At 34.8% G+C, this 19,507-nt stretch overlaps 6 protein-coding genes across 6 annotated transcripts; 4 read left to right on the top strand and 2 right to left on the bottom strand.

Moving 5' to 3' along the window:
• Positions 1-811: 811 nt before the first annotated feature.
• LOC17898935 (myrosinase-binding protein 2) lies at positions 812-3,598 on the top strand. Its single transcript, XM_006306992.2, has 6 exons — positions 812-862; positions 1,205-1,426; positions 1,532-1,993; positions 2,085-2,501; positions 2,601-3,056; positions 3,168-3,598. The coding sequence occupies exons 2-6, from the start codon at positions 1,238-1,240 to the stop codon at positions 3,435-3,437; spliced, it is 1,794 nt and encodes a 597-aa protein (XP_006307054.1). The 5' UTR covers positions 812-862; positions 1,205-1,237; the 3' UTR covers positions 3,438-3,598.
• Positions 3,599-3,916: 318 nt separating this feature from the next.
• On the top strand, positions 3,917-7,471 carry LOC17898516 (probable mitochondrial-processing peptidase subunit alpha-1, mitochondrial). The gene is made up of 13 exons (XM_006307241.2): positions 3,917-4,033; positions 4,438-4,683; positions 4,776-5,072; positions 5,163-5,330; positions 5,436-5,603; positions 5,703-5,780; positions 5,891-5,957; positions 6,085-6,182; positions 6,384-6,453; positions 6,553-6,623; positions 6,755-6,804; positions 6,918-7,030; positions 7,137-7,471. The coding sequence occupies exons 1-13, from the start codon at positions 3,995-3,997 to the stop codon at positions 7,181-7,183; spliced, it is 1,512 nt and encodes a 503-aa protein (XP_006307303.1). The 5' UTR covers positions 3,917-3,994; the 3' UTR covers positions 7,184-7,471.
• A 454-nt stretch (positions 7,472-7,925) lies between these two features.
• LOC17896772 (putative B3 domain-containing protein At1g51970) lies at positions 7,926-8,303 on the top strand. The gene has a single exon (XM_006304801.1). The coding sequence runs from the start codon at positions 7,926-7,928 to the stop codon at positions 8,301-8,303; it is 378 nt and encodes a 125-aa protein (XP_006304863.1).
• Positions 8,304-10,178: 1,875 nt separating this feature from the next.
• On the bottom strand, positions 10,179-11,835 carry LOC17899691. Its single transcript, XM_023788776.1, has 5 exons — positions 11,551-11,835; positions 11,287-11,460; positions 11,058-11,180; positions 10,656-10,952; positions 10,179-10,541 (listed from the first exon to the last, which is right to left on the bottom strand). The coding sequence occupies exons 1-5, from the start codon at positions 11,833-11,835 to the stop codon at positions 10,179-10,181; spliced, it is 1,242 nt and encodes a 413-aa protein (XP_023644544.1).
• Positions 11,836-13,993: 2,158 nt separating this feature from the next.
• On the top strand, positions 13,994-16,380 carry LOC17899908 (pentatricopeptide repeat-containing protein At1g51965, mitochondrial). Its single transcript, XM_006306349.2, has 2 exons — positions 13,994-14,779; positions 14,873-16,380. The coding sequence occupies exons 1-2, from the start codon at positions 14,021-14,023 to the stop codon at positions 16,073-16,075; spliced, it is 1,962 nt and encodes a 653-aa protein (XP_006306411.2). The 5' UTR covers positions 13,994-14,020; the 3' UTR covers positions 16,076-16,380.
• Positions 16,381-16,496: 116 nt separating this feature from the next.
• Positions 16,497-18,000, bottom strand: LOC17896797 (protein IQ-DOMAIN 14). The gene is made up of 3 exons (XM_006306381.2): positions 17,558-18,000; positions 17,220-17,423; positions 16,497-17,138 (listed from the first exon to the last, which is right to left on the bottom strand). The coding sequence occupies exons 1-3, from the start codon at positions 17,903-17,905 to the stop codon at positions 16,626-16,628; spliced, it is 1,065 nt and encodes a 354-aa protein (XP_006306443.1). The 5' UTR covers positions 17,906-18,000; the 3' UTR covers positions 16,497-16,625.
• Between the last annotated feature and the right edge of the window lie 1,507 nt (positions 18,001-19,507).

Raw genomic sequence — 19,507 nt, 5'->3', positions numbered from 1 at the left:
AAAAAAAGTCAAGGCAGAGCAACATTATAGGGTGATCTTACACCCCTTTTCCTTACAGAAAAGAGCTTGCATAAGATATTTTCTTAATGAAATGGGGGGGGGTGTAAGATCCCCCAATAATGATGCTCTGCCTTGACTTTTTTTTTTTTTATAAAACATGTTATAAGTTGTAACTAGATTGCTATACAAAATTCACCCCAAGAAAACTATAGTTTTATTAATAACAATAGACTGATTTAATTTGCTTTTAAAGTAACCATAAGGTGAGTTGCGTATAATTTTGTAATTTTTCTTTAGTGTAAGAGCATCTCCAATGCAAGTATGTTAGCAAATTTCTTAGTTATAAAAGGTAAAAAAATAAATCAAAAATATGTATTAACCTAAGAAAAATATCTTAGTTAGAAATTTTGATGTTGGTTTTTAGTGCAAGGTGTAGGCAATTGATTGGTTTGAGATTTGTACTTCAAACTTATTTTCAAAGAAGCTTTTTTAATTATAATTTTAAAAACCTTGAAGTTAGAACTTTGCCATTGGAAGCATATATTTCTTTTCATCTTCAAAAATTTCTTAACTTGATAACTTATATTTTTTATAATTACAATAATGCTAAAAAACTTGTTTACAACTTTAGCATTGGGGATGGTCTAACAAATTCATGGTTTCTTGGATATATATAAGTTAGTTAGACAACGTGGGAAGCATTTCCCCCACATTTAAAACGAATGTAACCGTTTCTGAGAGTTATAACTACTATCGCTGTCACAAGAATATAAAGAGTTTGTATAGTTGAGGGTTTCTACTTCCACTATCCACCAACCTGACAAATAACTCTCATTCTTCAATCGTACTCTCTTTTACTCAGGTTACTATTTCTCTCTTCTTTTTGGTTTTACTCTGTCTCTCTCTTTCTTTTGGAGCTTTCTTGACTCTTGATTCACATAACTTATAGCTAGTGAGTACTACGTACTGTATTTCAAAGAACTTATAAACAAAAGCAAATTTTGTCAAGCAAAGGGATCATATAGTGTGATACATCCTTCGTTTTTGAACATATAAATGATATAAACGATCTTTATTTATTTTAAGTGAAAACATATTTTTTGCTCCTTTCTTTCTGTAGTTCATAACGAAAAAAAAAACACATTTGGTTCGTTGTTTCTTGTTTCTAAATGTGTTTTATGAAACAAGTTTTTCAATCTTTCAGGTTTTCTCTCTGAGTTAAAAGCTCCAAGAAACAATGTCTCAAAAGGTGGGAGCGATGGGTGGTAACAAGGGTGTAGCGTTCGACGATGGTGTTTTTGATGGTGTTAAGAGAATAACTGTTGGAAAAGATTTTCGCAATGTAAATTATATCAGGATCGAATACGAAAAGGACGGAAAATTCGAGATCCGTGAACACGGGACAGATTGTGGTCGATTACAAGAGGTAAGGAAATATCAAGACTTTGTTATATATTCTTAAATTTGTTCTTATCAAATCGGTAAGGAAACATCATGACCTGTTTGGTTTTTCATGGAAAATGAAATATAGTTTTCAGTGGATTATCCGAGTGAATATATCATAGCCGTTGGTGGAAGCTACGATGATATTTTTGGTTATGGAGCAGCGTTGATCAAATCTTTACTCTTCAAAACCTCTTATGGAAGAACATCTCCCATACTCGGTCATACGACGTTATTAGGAAATCCAGCTGGGAATGAATTCATGCTCGAGGGTAAAAATGGAGGTAAACTTCTTGGTTTCCATGGACGTTCTGGTGAAGCTCTTGATGCCATTGGACCTTACTTCTCTGCTGTGGATTCGTCTTTTAAGCACTTTAAACTTCAAGGTGGGGATGGAGGGTTTGCTTGGGACGATGGTGCTTTTGATGGTGTTAGAAAAGTGATCGTTGGACTAAATGGTAAGAGTGTGGGTTATGTAAGGTTTGAGTATGCGAAAGGCCAGAGAACCGTACCGCATGCTCATGGACATAAACAAGAAGCTCCAAAAGAGGTAACTTGGTATAAAAGCTTTGTGTATTATCGTTTGTACTGAGATATTTAGCTTTAAATAAATCGGAGAAAATTTTATTATTTGGTTGTAGTTTGTGGTGGATTATCCTAATGAACATATTACATCAGTGGAGGGGACAATTGATGGTTACCTGACGTCTCTTAGGTTTAAGACATCAAAAGGAAGAACCTCCCCTGCTTTTGGGACTGTGGTTGGTACTAGATTTGTGTTTGAGGAAACAGGTTTTAAACTTGTTGGTATTTATGGTCGGTCCGGTAATGTTATTGATGCTCTTGGTGCATATTTTGCCCCTCTTCCCGTCCCAGCTCCAGCTCCCACTCCTACTCCCATTCCAGCTCCAGCTCCGGTACCCAAAAAAAGTGTGAGCAAGATCTACATTTCATCTGGTAGTGGTGGAATTGAGCAAATCAAGTTTGATACTGTCGAAGACGGAAAGACAAAGGAAGGAACTCTACATGGTGTTGAGGGTAAAATTGTCATGACCATGGTACGTTAGCATTATTTTTTTGTCACAATCAAAAAAGTTCTAGACATATTAATTAGGATATTGCTCACATCTTCAACTATGTTTTCCCTGAAACTTCAGGTTGCCGTAAGCAATTATCCTGATGACTATCTTGTTTATGTCGAGAGTTGGTACGACTCTTACAATGTCTTCCAAGGAATTAAGTTCAAAAACGACAAGAACACTTCTGAGTTCTTTGGTTATAAACTGTCTGAGTATGATGGTACACCATTCTCTCTTCAAGTCAAGGATAAGAAGATCACTGGATTTACTAGACTCGCTGACTCGAATCTCAAGTCTCCTGGGACTTACTTTGTACTTAACCATACCGTGGCTCCCTCTACTTCTAAGAAACTACAAGCAAGAGGTGGTAATGGAGGAGCTTCTTGGGATGATGGTGTTTTCGACGGTGTTAAAAAGATACTTGTTGGTCAAGGAACCGATGGAGTAGCTTTTGTCACGTTTGAGTATAGCAAAGGCTCTCATGCAGTCCTCGGTGATGGTCATGGGAAGAAAACTTTACTTGGAACTGAAACGGTTCGTCTTTCTTCTCTCTAATCTCTTTCTCTAGCTTCTCCAATGCATTAATTGATTTCTTGACCTAATTTTGATCTTCTTGTTTTTTTTTGTTTTTTTGTTTGTTTGTAGTTTGAGCTTGATTATCCAAGTGAGTACATCACTTCGGTGGAAGGTTACTATGATAAAATCTTTGGAGTTGAAGCTGAAGTGGTAACGAGCCTAACGTTCAAGACTAACAAGAGAACATCTCAGCCGTTTGGAATGACTGCTGGAGAACATTTCGAGCTCAAGGAGGAAGGTTACAAGATCGTTGGGTTCCATGGCAAAGCTAGTGCTGTGGTTCATCAGATCGGAGTCCATGTCGAACCCATTTTCACCAGTTATAGGATCACGCTTTAGTTTCTTTGCTCTAATGATTTCGTAAAAATAAGGTCCACCGGACCATATGCTTATGGATTTGTGTGTTTTAGTATCAATGCTTTATGCGAGCGATCATGTGATTTTCTGCTTTAATGGTGTCTTGTCCCTTGACGATTTTAATAAATGATGTTTCTCTTCAATTTGTTTAACCTTGTCCCTCCTACATCAAATCACTCAATACTTTCAAAACCATCGTAATTCTCTCTACTTCTACTATATTGGGCCAAGCCTTCTTCATAAACTATTGTTGTAGATTGGGCCAAGTTTTCTTTATAAACTATTGTTGTAGATTGGGCCAAGCCCATAAGAACATTGGGTCATGTTTTAGTACATTTGACGGGCGTATGTTAGCAAGATGTATCTCACCGAGTACGTTAGCACTTAGCAGTAACTAGATTCTAAACTAAGCATTAAACTGAGAAAAAGCCTCCGTCTCCTCTCTCTTTCTTCTCTATTCATCAGCCTCGGCCTCTCTCGTTCGTCGACTCACTTCTCATTTTTTTTCCTCCTCCGATTTTAGGGTTTTCCAAATCGCCATGTATCGCACGGCAGCTTCACGAGCGAAGGCTCTTAAGGTCCGTCCTTGTATCTTTTCCTTTTACTTGTATTTTTTTTTTCTATCTCTATTCGTAGAAGATTCTGGAACGATTTGGTCCGATTCAGTGATTTCGCATTACACTATCCAGAAAATTTCTAGATCTGGATTCAGATTATTGGCCTCACTACCGGAGATGATGGAACTTAGAACTGTGATTTGTTTTTTAAGGCTTGAAATGATATTTTTCTTAGGTCAATCCATTGATTTAGATGTATAGAGATGATTTGTTACCTGGTAACTCGTTACGTCAAGATCATGAATTGGTTATTTTCGATCAATTGTTTGTATTATTTCAATCAATTCACCTAATTTGCCTTTGATTGATACCAATAAAAATGGTTTCTTGTGATGTGATGTATTTTATTCCTGTTTTGTTAATAGGGAGTCCTTACTCGTAGTTTGAGACCTGCACGTTATGCGAGTTCTAGTGCTGCTGCGGCGACGACTTCTTCTACCCCAGGTTACTTGAGCTGGTTGGGTGGTGGCTCCTCATCTACCCTTACTTCATTGGATATGCCACTACAAGGCGTATCACTTCCTCCGCCACTTGCTGACAAGGTCGAGCCAAGCAAACTTAAGGTCACTACGCTTCCAAATGGTCTCAAGATAGCGTCAGAGATGTCTCCGGTATGTAAACAAAACTATGCTAATGTCTGGTTTTGTCTGAAAAAATCTATGGAATTGCATGATGTGAACTGAACGAAGTTCTGTTTATGCAGAATCCAGCAGCTTCGATTGGTTTATATGTTGATTGTGGTTCTATTTATGAGGCACCTTATTTCCATGGAGCTACACATTTGCTTGAAAGAATGGCTTTCAAGAGCACGTTGAACAGAACCCATTTCCGTCTTGTGAGGGAAATAGAGGCCATTGGAGGCAACACATCCGCCTCTGCATCTCGAGAGCAAATGAGTTACACTATTGATGCTCTTAAGACCTATGTCCCTGAAATGGTTGAAGTTCTTATTGACAGTGTAAGAAACCCAGCATTCTTGGACTGGGAAGTGAATGAAGAGGTAATTCAATTTTTCCTTTGTGCTATTTTTATTAACTGTGTGAAAACTTTTATGTGACTTTTTGCCATGTGTTGATGATCATTTCCGCAGCTACGGAAGATGAAGGTAGAGATAGCGGAACTTGCAAAGAACCCTATGGGTTTCCTCTTGGAAGCCATTCATTCTGCTGGTTACTCTGGTGCACTGGCAAGTCCTCTGTACGCACCAGAGTCTGCTTTAGATAGATTGAATGGGGAGCTCTTGGAAGAGTTTATGACTGTAAGAATGCATGAAACCATCTATGTCTCAGTGATTACAATTTATTTACTTTAGTTTGTGTCCTATTTATGTGTCTTTTTGACTCATTAAATCTGGGAATATCAGGAGAATTTCACTGCTGCACGGATGGTACTTGCAGCAAGTGGAGTAGAACATGAGGAACTTCTAAAAGTTGCTGAACCATTAATGTCTGACCTACCTAATGTACCACGCCAACTGGAGCCAAAATCTCAGTATGTTGGTGGAGATTTTCGCCAACATACTGGTGGAGAGGTATTCATGACAGATTTCCCATCACTGGACGAAGCGTGTCTGAGATAAAGGTGTTTTTATGTTGAATTTCTTATTGAACTTTTGTTGTTTCATTTTCAGGCTACACACTTTGCAGTTGCTTTTGAGGTGCCTGGCTGGAATAACGAGAAAGAAGCAGTCACTGCCACTGTTCTCCAGGTGTCTAAATTGGATTTTTTTTGTTGTTGTTTGCGTTAACTTTCTCTTCTTTCAATCATATTCTTTTCAAGAGTGAAGATGTAGTATAATGTAAGTCTAATTGCTATTAGATGCTTATGGGAGGAGGTGGCTCATTCTCTGCGGGAGGTCCTGGAAAAGGAATGCACTCGTGGCTCTGTAAGTCAAATCTTGTATTTTTTCTTGAGCTTATTCTAATATTATTTGTTGAACTAGTTCACTAGACATTCTCTTGCGCTACTAATCGGTCAGTAGTAGTGATACAAATTTCTTCGTCTGGTTACAGATCGCCGTGTTCTAAACGAGTATCAGGAGGTTCAATCATGCACTGCATTCACTAGCATCTTTAACGACACCGGATTGTTTGGAATCTATGGTTGCTCGGTGAGTTCAGCAATCTTGATGTTGCTTACTATGTTTTTCCTTTGATCACTTATCCACCTTTCTCCATTAATGAGATGTGTACTAAAGGACTTCCAGTTTTTGTGGGTTTAAAGCTTTGTTCAATTTCTTTAAGTTGACAACTTCATTTCCGGATATGTACTCTGGTATATATAATGACATGATTTACATCCATGTGTGCAGAGCCCTGGGTTCGCGGCAAAAGCAATTGAATTAGCAGCTAAAGAACTTAAAGATGTTGCAAATGGAAAAGGTTTGCAGTTTTGTTTCTTCCATTTTCACTTAATTTAACAAGTTGATACCATTCGTATATATCTAAGAAACATTCTTCTTATGTTTATATGTTGGACAGTTAACCAGAAACATCTTGATCGTGCCAAGGCAGCCACAAAATCTGCAGTTCTGATGAACTTGGAATCTCGGGTATTCTTATCTCTCTCTCAGCTTCCACTTGTATAAAACTGTTTGCCTTATAAAACATGTTGCCAGTTTGTTGAACTCGATTCAAACCATTAGATGTTATTAACTTGTTAAATCGGAATGTCCCGTACCAGATGATTGCAGCAGAAGACATTGGTAGACAGATACTTACATACGGAGAGAGGTATGTCCAGGCAAAATTTCATTCAAAAACCTGAAATAGCTCACTCCTAGCTTCGTATTAGCTTTCTTCCACACCTGACATCATGATTTGTGATTTTTTCCAAAATCTTGCAGGAAACCTGTTGATCAATTCTTGAAGACAGTAGACCAACTAACCTTGAAGGACATTCAAGACTTCACCAGCAAAGTTATTTCAAAGCCTTTGACAATGGGTGCCTTCGGAGATGGTAAAACAAGTTTCACTTTTTTCATATTAATCCTATGATTTTTAGCTTATTATAGATCTTGAGTCTTAATAATTTTGCCTGGTCTTTTGTTTTTGTTTTTTGGTAGTGTTGTCTGTTCCGAGCTACGACACCATAAGCAGCAAATTTTGTTGAAGCAAACCAAACAAAAAACAAAATCAACAATATTTTGGGACTTGTAAAATAAAGAAAGATCTTTGGGAGGAGAAGAAGACGAAATCAACCAATTTTATTTTTTTTTGCAAAATTTACAGTGTCGTATTTCTCTATTAAATGGATTTTGTTTCCATCTGCTGTTAAAAATTGGCAGACTTTTTACTGTCTGTCACACTCCAATTTTCAGAAGTATTTTGTATTCCAATAAATAATCTTTTACTACGTGTAATGCAAAACAACTTCAGTGGTATAAATCAGTATCTGTAATCAGGGAGAGACTGAATTCTATAAATCATCAACTAATCATGTAAACAATGTTTTCAAGAAAGAGAGAAGTAAAAGAAATGTAAAACTCCTACAAGAATCGTAAAAATATAAAACGAAATTTGTTATCGAATAAGAAAATGTAAAGTCTAATAATAATATTATTAAGTAATGTAAAACAATTTGTATAAGAAAATAAGAGATTGTAAACTTTGAGCAAAATGTTAAAAACACTTGAAGGATGACAAAAAATGTAAACTTATTGAAAAGGAAAAGTACTAAAAACTCATAGCAACAGAAAAAAAAAAGAGAAGAAAAATGGAAAGTATTATTTTGATTAAAAACTAATTATATATAGGCAATAAAGCTTTATATATTTCTCAATCTCACTAACATCATTCACAATTGAAAAACAAAAAAAAAGAAAAAAAAAAACTCATATAGCTGGTTAGTAAGGATGCATCAAGAACTCAATTTGGAATTAGGTTTAGCTCCATATGATCCATGGATTGTAAAGAAGAAATTAACCGAGACTGATCTTAGTTATGGTGGTTCGCTTATCTTACCGAAACAAGATTTTGAAACAATACTTCAGGAGATGGAACGTCGCTTCGTCGAGAATTTGGTAAACGGTGTTGAAGTGAAGGTCCATATTATAGAGGAAGGTCATGAATCTGATGACTACACATTAACGCTGATCAAGTGCAATAGCAGCTATATGTTGAGAGGAGGTTGGTACAATATTGCTAAGTCAAAAGGTTACAAACCAAACGATGAAATCGGACTTATGTGGGATAAGTGGTCTAGGCGATTCTTGTTCCACCTTATTAAGTAGTAGTAGTACTAGTCCTTTTTTTATGGTTATTATTATTTTAGTTTTTTGTTCTCTTAAGGGTTTACAGTTTTAACTACAGTATTTTATTTCAATGTGGGGGGTTTTACGAGTCTTTTATGACAAATAAAAACAATATTAGTTTGTTTCTTTCAAGTTTCAGTTTATTCAACCTAATTATCTACGTTACATGGAAACTCTTTTCGAAGTGCGTTTCCCGTTTCCGAAACGTTTAAGAAACAGAAACTCTCGGAAACTCGGAGACTACCCATGGAAACACGATTCCTAAAAATTTTCATTTGGAAACTCGATGGAAACTCTTGTTTCCGCTTTGGAAACTCTCGTTTCCGTTTTTAGATTAAAAAAATATAAAATATAAGATATATATTGTGATTAAAAAAAAAGATTGTATCTATCTCTAATAAAAAAAGATATATAATTTCTATAAATATAAATTATGTCCTAATCATATGTGGGATGTTGGAGGTGATCAATTTGATTCACTAAATTCTAATCTTGGGTGACTTGAGTCTGAAGATCTTTCTCTAAACGAACCTGATTTAGAGGCTGTTTTATTTGATAAAAATGATAACGGCGATGCTGGTCCAAACATTTGAATTTGAGCGTTTTAGTATTATCTTTTAGAGTTTTGTTTAACTATTTAGTATTTATGTTTTAGAAATTTTTTTTTTTTTAATATAGATTTTATATTTGGTATTTTAGTATATATATATATAATTATATATACATACGTTTCCAAAACGTTTCCATTCCTTAATTTTCAAAAATTATCGTTTCTCGTTTCCGAAACGTTTCGTTTCCGTGCATGCGTTTCCGTTTCCATGCAACCTAGCTAATTATTCATACTGTTTCTATGATTTTTTTTTTTTTGCAAAGAATAAAGAAAGACAACATTAAAATCTATAACAATTTTACTTTTAGAAAATCAACATGTTGCAGTAAAACAAAGAAAAGTTAAATGTTAAAATCATCATAATACAAAACACAATAAAGAAAAATTTGGTGTAGCGACTTTTTTTTTTTTTTTTTTGTATTTCCAAATATAAAAAGCATCCAGAAGTTCAAAATAATTATTATAAATCATTTGACATTAATCACCTTTAAATAACTGTTTAAAATATCTTCTTGTGATACGGCAATGCCCAACAAGTACACGTACCATTCAAATAGTATTATTACAAAAGATACAAAAGGAACTTCGAGTTGTTGATTTCTTATAAAAATTAAAACTTTTTAAACTACCAACATGTTTAAAAGATTAAAACACATGTATATAGGATGACAAAATGTAAATATTGTCTTATGTCAACAACAACAAAATATGCAAACTTCTTAAAAAAGGAAAAATAGTACAAAATCGTAAAATATGAAAAAGAGAAGAAAAAATGGAAAACTTACTTTGATCGAAGATATTCTTGTTCACATATTGATCGAAGAAAAAATAGCCAAAGTTTAAGGGTTTCCGTGAACGAAATAAAATATCTTGTTAAACTTTAGGGAAAATTGATTTTAAAGGATGTTTTTTTAAAAATTTGTCCTTAAATTTTTTTTTTTAAATTTGTCCTTTAAAAATAATTTAAAGGAAAAACATCCTTTAAAATATAAAGATACAGATGTAAATTTTATAGAGAGATAAAATATTGGTGCTCAAAGAAAAATATTAGAGAGATAATATACTAATACCAAAATCATGAAAGTATTTATTATTTTTTAATTATTTTATATTCATTTTTCATCGAACACGAACAAGATATATATTTTTATAAAATAATATGTAATATGTTTTTGGGAGGATAAAACAATACGTAATTATTTGTAAAATTTACATATATCTAAATTTACATTATTTGTCAAAATCTAGTTAGGGCAACAATGTGCTGACGGTATTGATGATCTTCTTCTTCTTTGATGAACTCTTGTTGGCCTCTTGTAGTACCTCGTACTCTCCATGTCCATAAACTCTTTTAATGGTAATAAAGATGTTGTTGATGATGATCTTCTTCTCTCTTCTTCACATCTTTCTTTGACTCTGAGTTCTCTTTGATCTTTCACCACTTGAGCCTCTTCTATGTGATCATCCTCCATTAATGATTTCTCTTCGTTGATTATCTCTTCTTCAGCATCCATGAGGCTTGATTTATAAGCTTCGTCTGGTGATGGCTCATCCGAGCAACTATAGAACTCTGAATCCGTTACATTCTTCTCTTCCTCTTCATTCACCTGAAGATACACACAAGTCCAAAAAAAACATTATGTTTCCAATTAAAAAATATATATATCTAGTGATCTTGATTACACTAATATACATAATGACAAGAAATATTATTACGTTACCTGTTTATCAATCTCAGGTGTATATTTAGTCCTTAATATTTTTAAAGGACGACCAGACTCCTTTGCTATTTCATCCAATAGATTAGACTTCACATCTTTGGATACCGAAGTTATAGACAACTTCTTTTTGCTCTGTGTTTGAAGAGCCTCTTCAATGTAATTATAATCATCCTCTATTGATGATAATGTCTCTTCCTTGCGTACCTCTTCTTCAAAATCCGTGAGGCTGAATTTATAAACTTCGTCTGGTGATTTCTTATTCAAATCCGAATCCATTACTTTCTTCTCTTCCTCTTTATTCACCTAAACACACACACAAGTCCAAAAGTAAAATTATGATACCAAGAAAAACACAAACATCTTGTCATCCTTTAACACCAATAACAAGAAATATGAAATTACCTGTTTATCAATCTCAGGTGCATATTGAAGCCTTCCGCAGAGATCATACTTCTTAGCTATTTCATCCAATCGCTTAGACTTCATATATTCAGGTACCCAAGTCATCCACAATAACTCTTTCATCTGTGTTTTAGAGATTTGCTAATATTGATTATTATGATGCAAACAAAAATTAACAAATAAAAAAGGAGAAAAAAAAAAAAGAATATAGTGAGAATTAGGTCGAAACCTCATGGCTAACAAGATGCCCAGGGAAGAGCCGAAGAGCTCTTGATACGTATGTTCGACCGTAACGTTGACGAAAGAGATCTCTAATGCTAACTAGTTCAGGTACTTCTTCTCCACATCTCGTGGAGGCAAAGACAAGACTCGAGACTGCTTCGTTGATCTCGTCATTCAAAAACTCTCTGCATGTTTATTATTGAATATATATATTAGTACGTGTATGTTGTATTTCGCTAGAACCAAGAGAGAGAAGCAAAATATATGTAACAAACCTGTGTTTTTCGATGGAGGAGAAGTGGAGGATGATGAGACTAGTGAATTGAAGCAACATGTCGTATACTATAACCAAGTTTTCAGCTAGGATAAGCTGTTCGGTTCGATGGAGGGCATATTCGGAGTGTTTGATTTTGAGCAAGACAACGATGTCGCTACGTAGACTTCTTGCTAATTCGCACTTCTTGTTCTTGAGTAACTTAAGACGAGATTGAAGCTGTTCCAACAACTTCATGCATGTGGAAGCTTTTCGCCAGCGACAGAACACCAAACCAAACATTGTGAAAGACTTTGTGTGATGAGTTTATGGGTTTTTGTGAGTTTGTTGTGTTGTGACAGCAAGGACAAGGATGCATGTGTATTTATAAAAGAAACCCACATATCCAAAACCAACTTGGAATGTTTAAAGATACGATATAATTGGATATGATCTGTTATAATAAAACAGTTTATATTAAAAACCAATACTAAAGACAAATAATTTAATTACATGATCCGGAAAAAAAAAATATTGTCATTGCAAATTTGCAAGTAAGGCGGCTACACATATCTCAAGAGAGAATCGGTTATGGAATGAGTTTTTTTTTAAGCTTAATTCATTATTGATAATAAATAATATTTTGTTTCAGTTGATGAATGATGATAAACATTAGTACTAAATTGCAGTAAATATATTATCAGATTTCTTTAAACCGACATGAAAGTATTTAGGGCATGTTAGGCGGTGACAATATCAATTAAATTAAAGATGTGTGTGCTCTTCTATTCTTCAAAGTAATTGTGATTATTTTGTTTTCTTCTAATTAAATCTTCTAATGGGGATAATTAATTCAAAATATTCATATTGAACAGGCGAGGATCTCGGTCGCAGTAAATCTAATAGTACCGCTAAAAATCTAAAAAGACGAAAAAACGAAAAAAAAATACTTTCATGTCGGTTTCGTGTTACACAAGAAACTTAGAAATTTCTGGAAGGCTAATAATACTTTTACAGAGACGAACCACTTGTGCTAGATTTCACAAATAGTACTTCAGTCATGTTACAAAATTGGTAACTGTTTTATGTTCATTTTAAGACATCAAAATCAGAATATAATTAAGCAAGACTTTAATTTAATGTTGTTTCATCACTTTGTGCTGCCTCCATAGATATTTGAATTCTGTTTTCCCAAGTTAGTACATGTCCACAACGGTTTCTTATATATACCGAGTTTCGATTATTTTTGTTATCACGAACTCCACCAAATTATCAAAATAGATTAGTTGAAGTATTTACCTGAAAAATTCTCCTTCAAGTCTCCATTTGCCATGTATTCATAAATCAAAGCCAAGTTTATCTCCATCATCACATGCAGTAACCAACAAGTCCAACCAAATTTCTACTTTGGACTCTTCATAGTAGTTCAACCAAGGATTACAAACATAATTTTCATTTCAAAAACTTAATTCAAATTGTTACCTCTACTTTGAAATGTCTATAGTCTTGACCAGCTGATGAATGAAATAGCATTTTCACAGCTACACGAGTACCATCCAAGTTTCCATAATACACTCTTCCATATCCTCCTTTGCCAAGAACTCTCTCAAAGTTGTTTGTCATTATATCCTTAGTATCTCCGAATACGTAAACCGCCGCTCCTTTGCCACAAAAATGTAAACTTCTTCTTGTGTCGACCAAAAAAAAGTAAAAAATGCAAAATTCTTAAAAAGGAAAAGCTGTAAAAAAAAAGAAATGGAAAAGAATAGAAAAAGAGAAGAAAAAATGGGAACTTGCTTTCATCGAAGAACTCTATACTGTATATAAACAGAGGTAATAAAGCTTTGTTTCTCAATATATCTTACTACTATCATTCACAAGTGAAAAATAAAATATTCATATAGTATTTTTTTTCTTTTATTAATATTTTATAAGTCTTTATGACAAATTTTTTTTTTTTTTTTTTTTTGTGTGTGTTATCTACCATTCTACCAAGCAACATAATTCTCCTAGTCTTCTAATGCAACTTTACTCTTATAGCAAAAAAATAGAGACAATTCTGAAAAATAAAAAAATAATATGTTTTGCCCAAAAAAAATAAAAAAAATATGTAATTTAATCTGTTTTTGTTAGCGTTGTATTTGTAAAATTGTGATTAAATATTAAATCGACACAGGATTCCATAGTTACATTTAATCTTTTTTTATGTGACTGTAAAAACATTTTAAAAATACAGATAAGAATTATATTACATATAAATTTTTTGTTTCATAGATGTAATATGTATTTTTTTGGATGGTAAAATTGCAAAAATTGACCAAAACCCAAACCTTGGCTTAAATCGTGGAATATTATTTTGTGAGAAAACCCATATCTTTGTTTTGTGTTTGAAGAAACTTACGGCCCATCGAGGCCCATTTTAATATAAAAATCAGTCATCTCCTTTTACCTCTGTCCAAAACATCAAGAAAGAAGGAAACGCCGCAAAATGAAGCTTCTTCGCCGCCGTTTCTTTAACCCCGTCGATACAATCACCCGAGCAAACCGCCGACAATACGCCACAAAATATGTCGCTAAAGTCACTTCATCATCACCCTCAGGCCGATCTCTCTCTGCCGAAGTTTCTCTTCCTAATCCTCTCCCCGCCGACGTGCGTGGCTACCCTCTACCTCGCCGTCATCTCATCTGCAGAGCCACCAATCTCATCACTGGTGCCACTAATATCTCCGATGCTTTCTCTGATCTCTCTGATTACCTCTCTTCTCTCTCACTCTCACTCACTCCCGACGAAGCTTCAGAGATTCTCAAATCCCTTAATTCACCTAAACTCGCCGTCGAGTTTTTCAAATTCGTCCCTTCTCTTTGCCCTAACTCACACAATGACCCTTTCCTTCACAACCGCATCATTTTGATCCTCTCTAGGTCAAATCTCCCAGACAGATTCGATCGTGTTCGTTCGATTCTTGACTCCATGGTTAAATCTAACGTTTCTGGGAATATATCAACTGTGAATATCTTAATTGGTTTCTTCGGTGACACCGAAGATTTACAAATGTGTTTAAGATTGGTGAAGAAATGGGAGTTGAAGATGAACTCTTTCACTTACAAGTGTCTCCTTCAAGCTTACTTAAGATCTCGTGATTCTTCTAAAGCGTTTGATGTGTATTGTGAGATTAGAAGAGGAGGACATAAGCTTGACATATTTGCTTACAATATGTTGCTTGATGCTTTAGCTAAAGATGAAAAGGTACTGCCTTTTTGAGAGCTCTCACTGTTTTTATTTGCAGAGATCTTAAGTAAAATTGAGTTTCATGTATAATTGTGTGCAGCCTTTTGTCAGATTGATCAGGCTTGTAAAGTTTTCGAAGATATGAAGAAGATGCATTGTAGAAGAGATGAGTATTCGTACACGATTATGATCAGGACTATGGGGAGGATTGGGAAGTATAATGAAGCCGTTGGTTTATTCAATGAGATGATAACTGAAGGGCTTATGCTTAATGTTGTTGGTTATAATACTCTGATGCAAGTTCTTGCAAAAGGCAAAATGGTTGATAAGGCAATTCAGGTTTTCTCTAGGATGGTTGAAACGGGTTGCCGACCGAACGAGTATACTTATAGTTTGGTTTTGAATCTCTTAGTAGCTGAAGGTCAGCTTGTGAAGTTAGATGGAATTGTGGAGATGTCGAAAAGATATATGACTCAAGGAATATATTCTTATTTGGTTAGAACGCTAAGCAAATTAGGGCATGTAAGTGAGGCTCACCGCCTATTCTGTGATATGTGGAGCTTCCCTGTGAAAGGAGAGAGAGATAGTTACATGTCGATGCTAGAGAGTTTGTGCGGTGCGGGTAAAACCATTGAAGCTATAGAGATGTTGAGCAAGATTCATGAGAAAGGTGTAGTTACTGATACTATGATGTACAATACTGTGTTCTCCGCACTAGGAAAGCTAAAGCAAATATCTCATATTCATGATCTCTTCGAGAAAATGAAAAAGGATGGTCCTTGTCCGGATATATTCACCTACAATATTCTTATATCTAGTTTTGGTCGGGTAGGAGAAGTTGATCATGCTATTAATATCTTTGAAGAGCTTGAGAAGAGTGACTGTAAACCCGACATTGTTTCTTATAACTCTTTGATCAATTGTCTGGGGAAGAACGGTGATGTTGATGAAGCCCATGTGAGATTCAAGGAGATGCAAGAAAGAGGATTAGACCCTGATGTGGTTACATACAGTACTCTGATGGAGTGTTTTGGGAAAACAGAGAGAGTCGAAATGGCATATAGATTGTTTGAAGAGATGCTTGTTAAAGGATGTCAACCGAACATTGTGACGTACAACATTATGCTTGATTGTCTGGAGAGGAGCGGGAGAACCGCGGAAGCAGTTGATCTGTACACAAAGATGAAACAGCAAGGACTCACACCTGATTCAATTACTTACACTGTTCTTGAACGGTTGCAATCTGGCTCTCACGGAAAATCCCGTATCCGTAGGAAGAATCCAATAACTGGTTGGGTGGTTAGCCCTTTGTAATTCAGCGAAATGAGGTTTGAGTATGATCCTTAGCTGAAGAATGGAAACTGCCAATTCTTGAGTTTCTAATGCACTTCCACAAATACTGTTTCTCACTGTATTACTCTGCTTGATGATCATGTTAGTATTATAATCTGGGGAGTGCTGGCAAGTTTGTGTCAGTACTGAAAATTTTGAACTAAGAGAATAACACATTGGTGCTTGAAGGCTTTGCTCTTAGACTATTGTAATGTGTTACTAATGGACCTAATGGTTGATGAGGTCTTAGAAATTTTCTGAATGAGAAGAACTACATTTTCAAGAAATTGCTGGTTAAGGAGGGTTTATCAATGCTTGCTTGTTCTTGAACTTGTGGAATTAGAAGTTCAGAACAGAGTTCACATACCTGGCTTAACCAAATTTGAAAATTTTGAAACCTAAATTATCTAAAATAAATTGCTAAATTAATGAGGAAGAGACTGTTCTATAAAATCATGAGAAAGAAATGTACAATGTTAAGATGGCCAACAAAAACAAAAAGAAAAGGATGCTTAAAAATGATAACAACTCCTCAAATCAGGTCATAGGAACAAGAATAGCGTGGCGGTTGCTGCTGCAACATACTCACGCTGCTAACGCTACTCTTATACGCCATAACTTCATCTAGCGACAGCCTCTGCCTCTCAGATCGCTGACGCGGCACGCTGAGCGAACGCACCTTGGCCTTAAACGACTTTGTTTTCTCCATGTAGCCAGGAGTACTCAAACCACTTCCATAGTCGCACGATGTGTTTCTACAAACAATCTTAGCAGGAGACTGCATTGCATAGTAGCGATTATTAGCAGCATGGTGGTGCATCAATCTTGGAGTGTTCTGTGCCGAAGCAAACTTCCACTTCTCATCTGAGAAACTCAACTCCAAATCATTCCCTTTGTAAACACAATCGTCCTCATATTCAGACATTGCAACAACATTGTGCACTTGTCTAGACTTCGATCTCGAACTCGATCTCCTCTTGTATATATCATCAATCTCTACAACTTTCCGACTCCTCTCATCGCACGCCCCTTCATCATACTTATCCTATAAACAGAAAACGCAGTTTAGCAGATGGATGATGATAAGTATAAGAGAGCCAATGGAGAAATGAGATAGTTTCTTTACAAGGGACTGTCGAGGTTGAAACTTGTTGCTGCCGTAATCTTTATTAAGGCAGCGGCTGATACGTTTAGATCGCATAGCGGTTTGGACTCTGATTAGAGCTTGTATGCTCTGAAGCATCGCAGCGGCGCGTTTCCTTACCAAGTATCCTCTCACTAGAGCTTGTAGCTTCACTATACCTTTCAAAGCTCTTAATGCTTTCCTCGCCTAACCATTATAAAATACAAAAAACTGTTACTTAACCCATTTGCAAACATATCTCCTTTGAAACAATAATCTAGTAAAATATATATATAAACTTAAACGTTACTCATAAGAAGTTTTGAAGATTGAGAAATTACCAAAGAGCCCCTGAAGACTTTTTGTATTTTCACCGCAGCCCACCGGTCTTGCCTCTTGATGACATCTCCCGCTCTTCCTTCACTAGACAGTCTAACCACTGTCTCCGCAGCCGCTTTAGCCGACGAAACCGCTGCTTCCGCGGCTGAAGCAGCAGCGTTTGCAACCGCAATCGCGTTCTTGTTCTGTTCTTTTTCTGTATCCGTAAGATAAGTCCTCAACCAAACAGAGTCCTCCTTCAGAGCATTGAAGTCGCCGGAATGGTCGCCGCCTTTGTCGGAACCACCGCTTCTTTCTATACTCTTCTTTAAACCAAACAAACCCTTAAACCATCTCGCTACTCTACCCATCTTTCGATATGGAAGAAAGAATCAAGAACACTTGTATTTTTTTTGTATTCTGTGATGTAACGATTCAAGAAAAGAAAACAAAAAAATGTTAAAGAATGATAAATTCACGAATACCCAAAAAGTATAACGTTTTGAATGCAGCATAGGAGAAAACAAAATATTTTTCATTGTATTTAATTTGAAATTTATTTACTTTCCAATTTTGTTTTTATCAATAGTTAAAAAAATAAATTGTCAGTGGTTATTACATTTCCTCATAAAAATCCAAAAGGTTTTCACCATAGAACATTGACATAAATAATTGAATATAGCTAAAAGAAGAGTATTACTATGAACAAAATGGATATGATTTTTAAAAAGGTTCTTACAACACTGTAAATGTAATCATGGGATAATACAGAACACTGGACAGCTATGAACTGACAATACTTGTAATCTCTCTTTTTAGACCCCAAAAAAAAAAAAAAGTTTAAGAAATCATCATTTATTTAAAATAAATTAAATAAAATCGTATGCAGAATGCAGTAGTTGCATATTTAGGTGAATAAATATGCGAATTTTGCATATTTCACAGAGAGTTGAATTTGGTTTTAAAGAAAAAACAAGATTCAAAAAAAATAATATGATCTGACACATCCTCGTGAAAAAAGTGAAATAGAAGACAAAAACGATATCATACATAGACAAAAAAAAAAAAAAAAAAAAAACATAAAATATTCTTAATTATGTTTCATTGGATTCGAGTAACAATCGATATTTTTTCGTATATGAAAGAAAAAAAGAAAAAGAAAAGTAGAACTTGCCTTCAAATGATAGAAGTGATCTCACTACCTCCTACAAGATTTTGCTTCACACAAGACTAAGAAAAGAAAAAAACCTATATTGACTTAATGTTGTTTTATATGGAGAAATGTGTTCAAAGAGTCCCACAATTATCGTAATCCCCATAATTAAGTTATTAAAAATCGTGATATTCACTTCTATACTTATAACTCTGTTTTTTAAAAGAAAACAAAAAACACTGATTAAGATGAGATTTGTTTCTTCTTAGTGGCTTAAACATAATCAATGCACTGATTGATGGGTTTAAATAGGGCAAGTGAACGTTTTACGGATGGTTTTTTAAAAATAATACTCTCAAGTAACTTTTTTTTTTTTTTTTTTTGGTAATGAGTAAATGAAATACACTACAAATGTATGATTCGGTGGATCGGATATAAATAAATGAGTCAAAGTAAAGAGTAGTATTAGTTCTCTACATTGACCAAAGTATCTCCAATAATGGGCAATGACTCTCAACTAAAATGATATTACAACATTTACAATGCGCACACACCAAGTTTTTATGTCCACAATCTTATTAGTAGCTGTACTAAACACAAATCCTAATTTGACAACATCATTTCTTATCATCTTCTTTTTTTTTTTTTTTTTTTTTTTGATTAAAGGCTTTTCGACAGCAAACAAATATGACCACCTATCATTAGTATTGAGCTTCCTTTTCCTAAACTTGGGCCTTTTTCATTGGACATTTTTTCCTAAAATATTTTGGAATATAAAGATAGGAGTGGTCCTAAATTGTTGAGGACAACACAATTGGCC

The sequence above is a fragment of the Capsella rubella genome, unplaced genomic scaffold (genome assembly GCF_000375325.1).
Source record: "Capsella rubella cultivar Monte Gargano unplaced genomic scaffold, Caprub1_0 scaffold_1, whole genome shotgun sequence".
NCBI classification, from domain to species: domain Eukaryota; kingdom Viridiplantae; phylum Streptophyta; class Magnoliopsida; order Brassicales; family Brassicaceae; genus Capsella; species Capsella rubella.
This window is presented reverse-complemented; position numbering and strand designations above follow the sequence as displayed.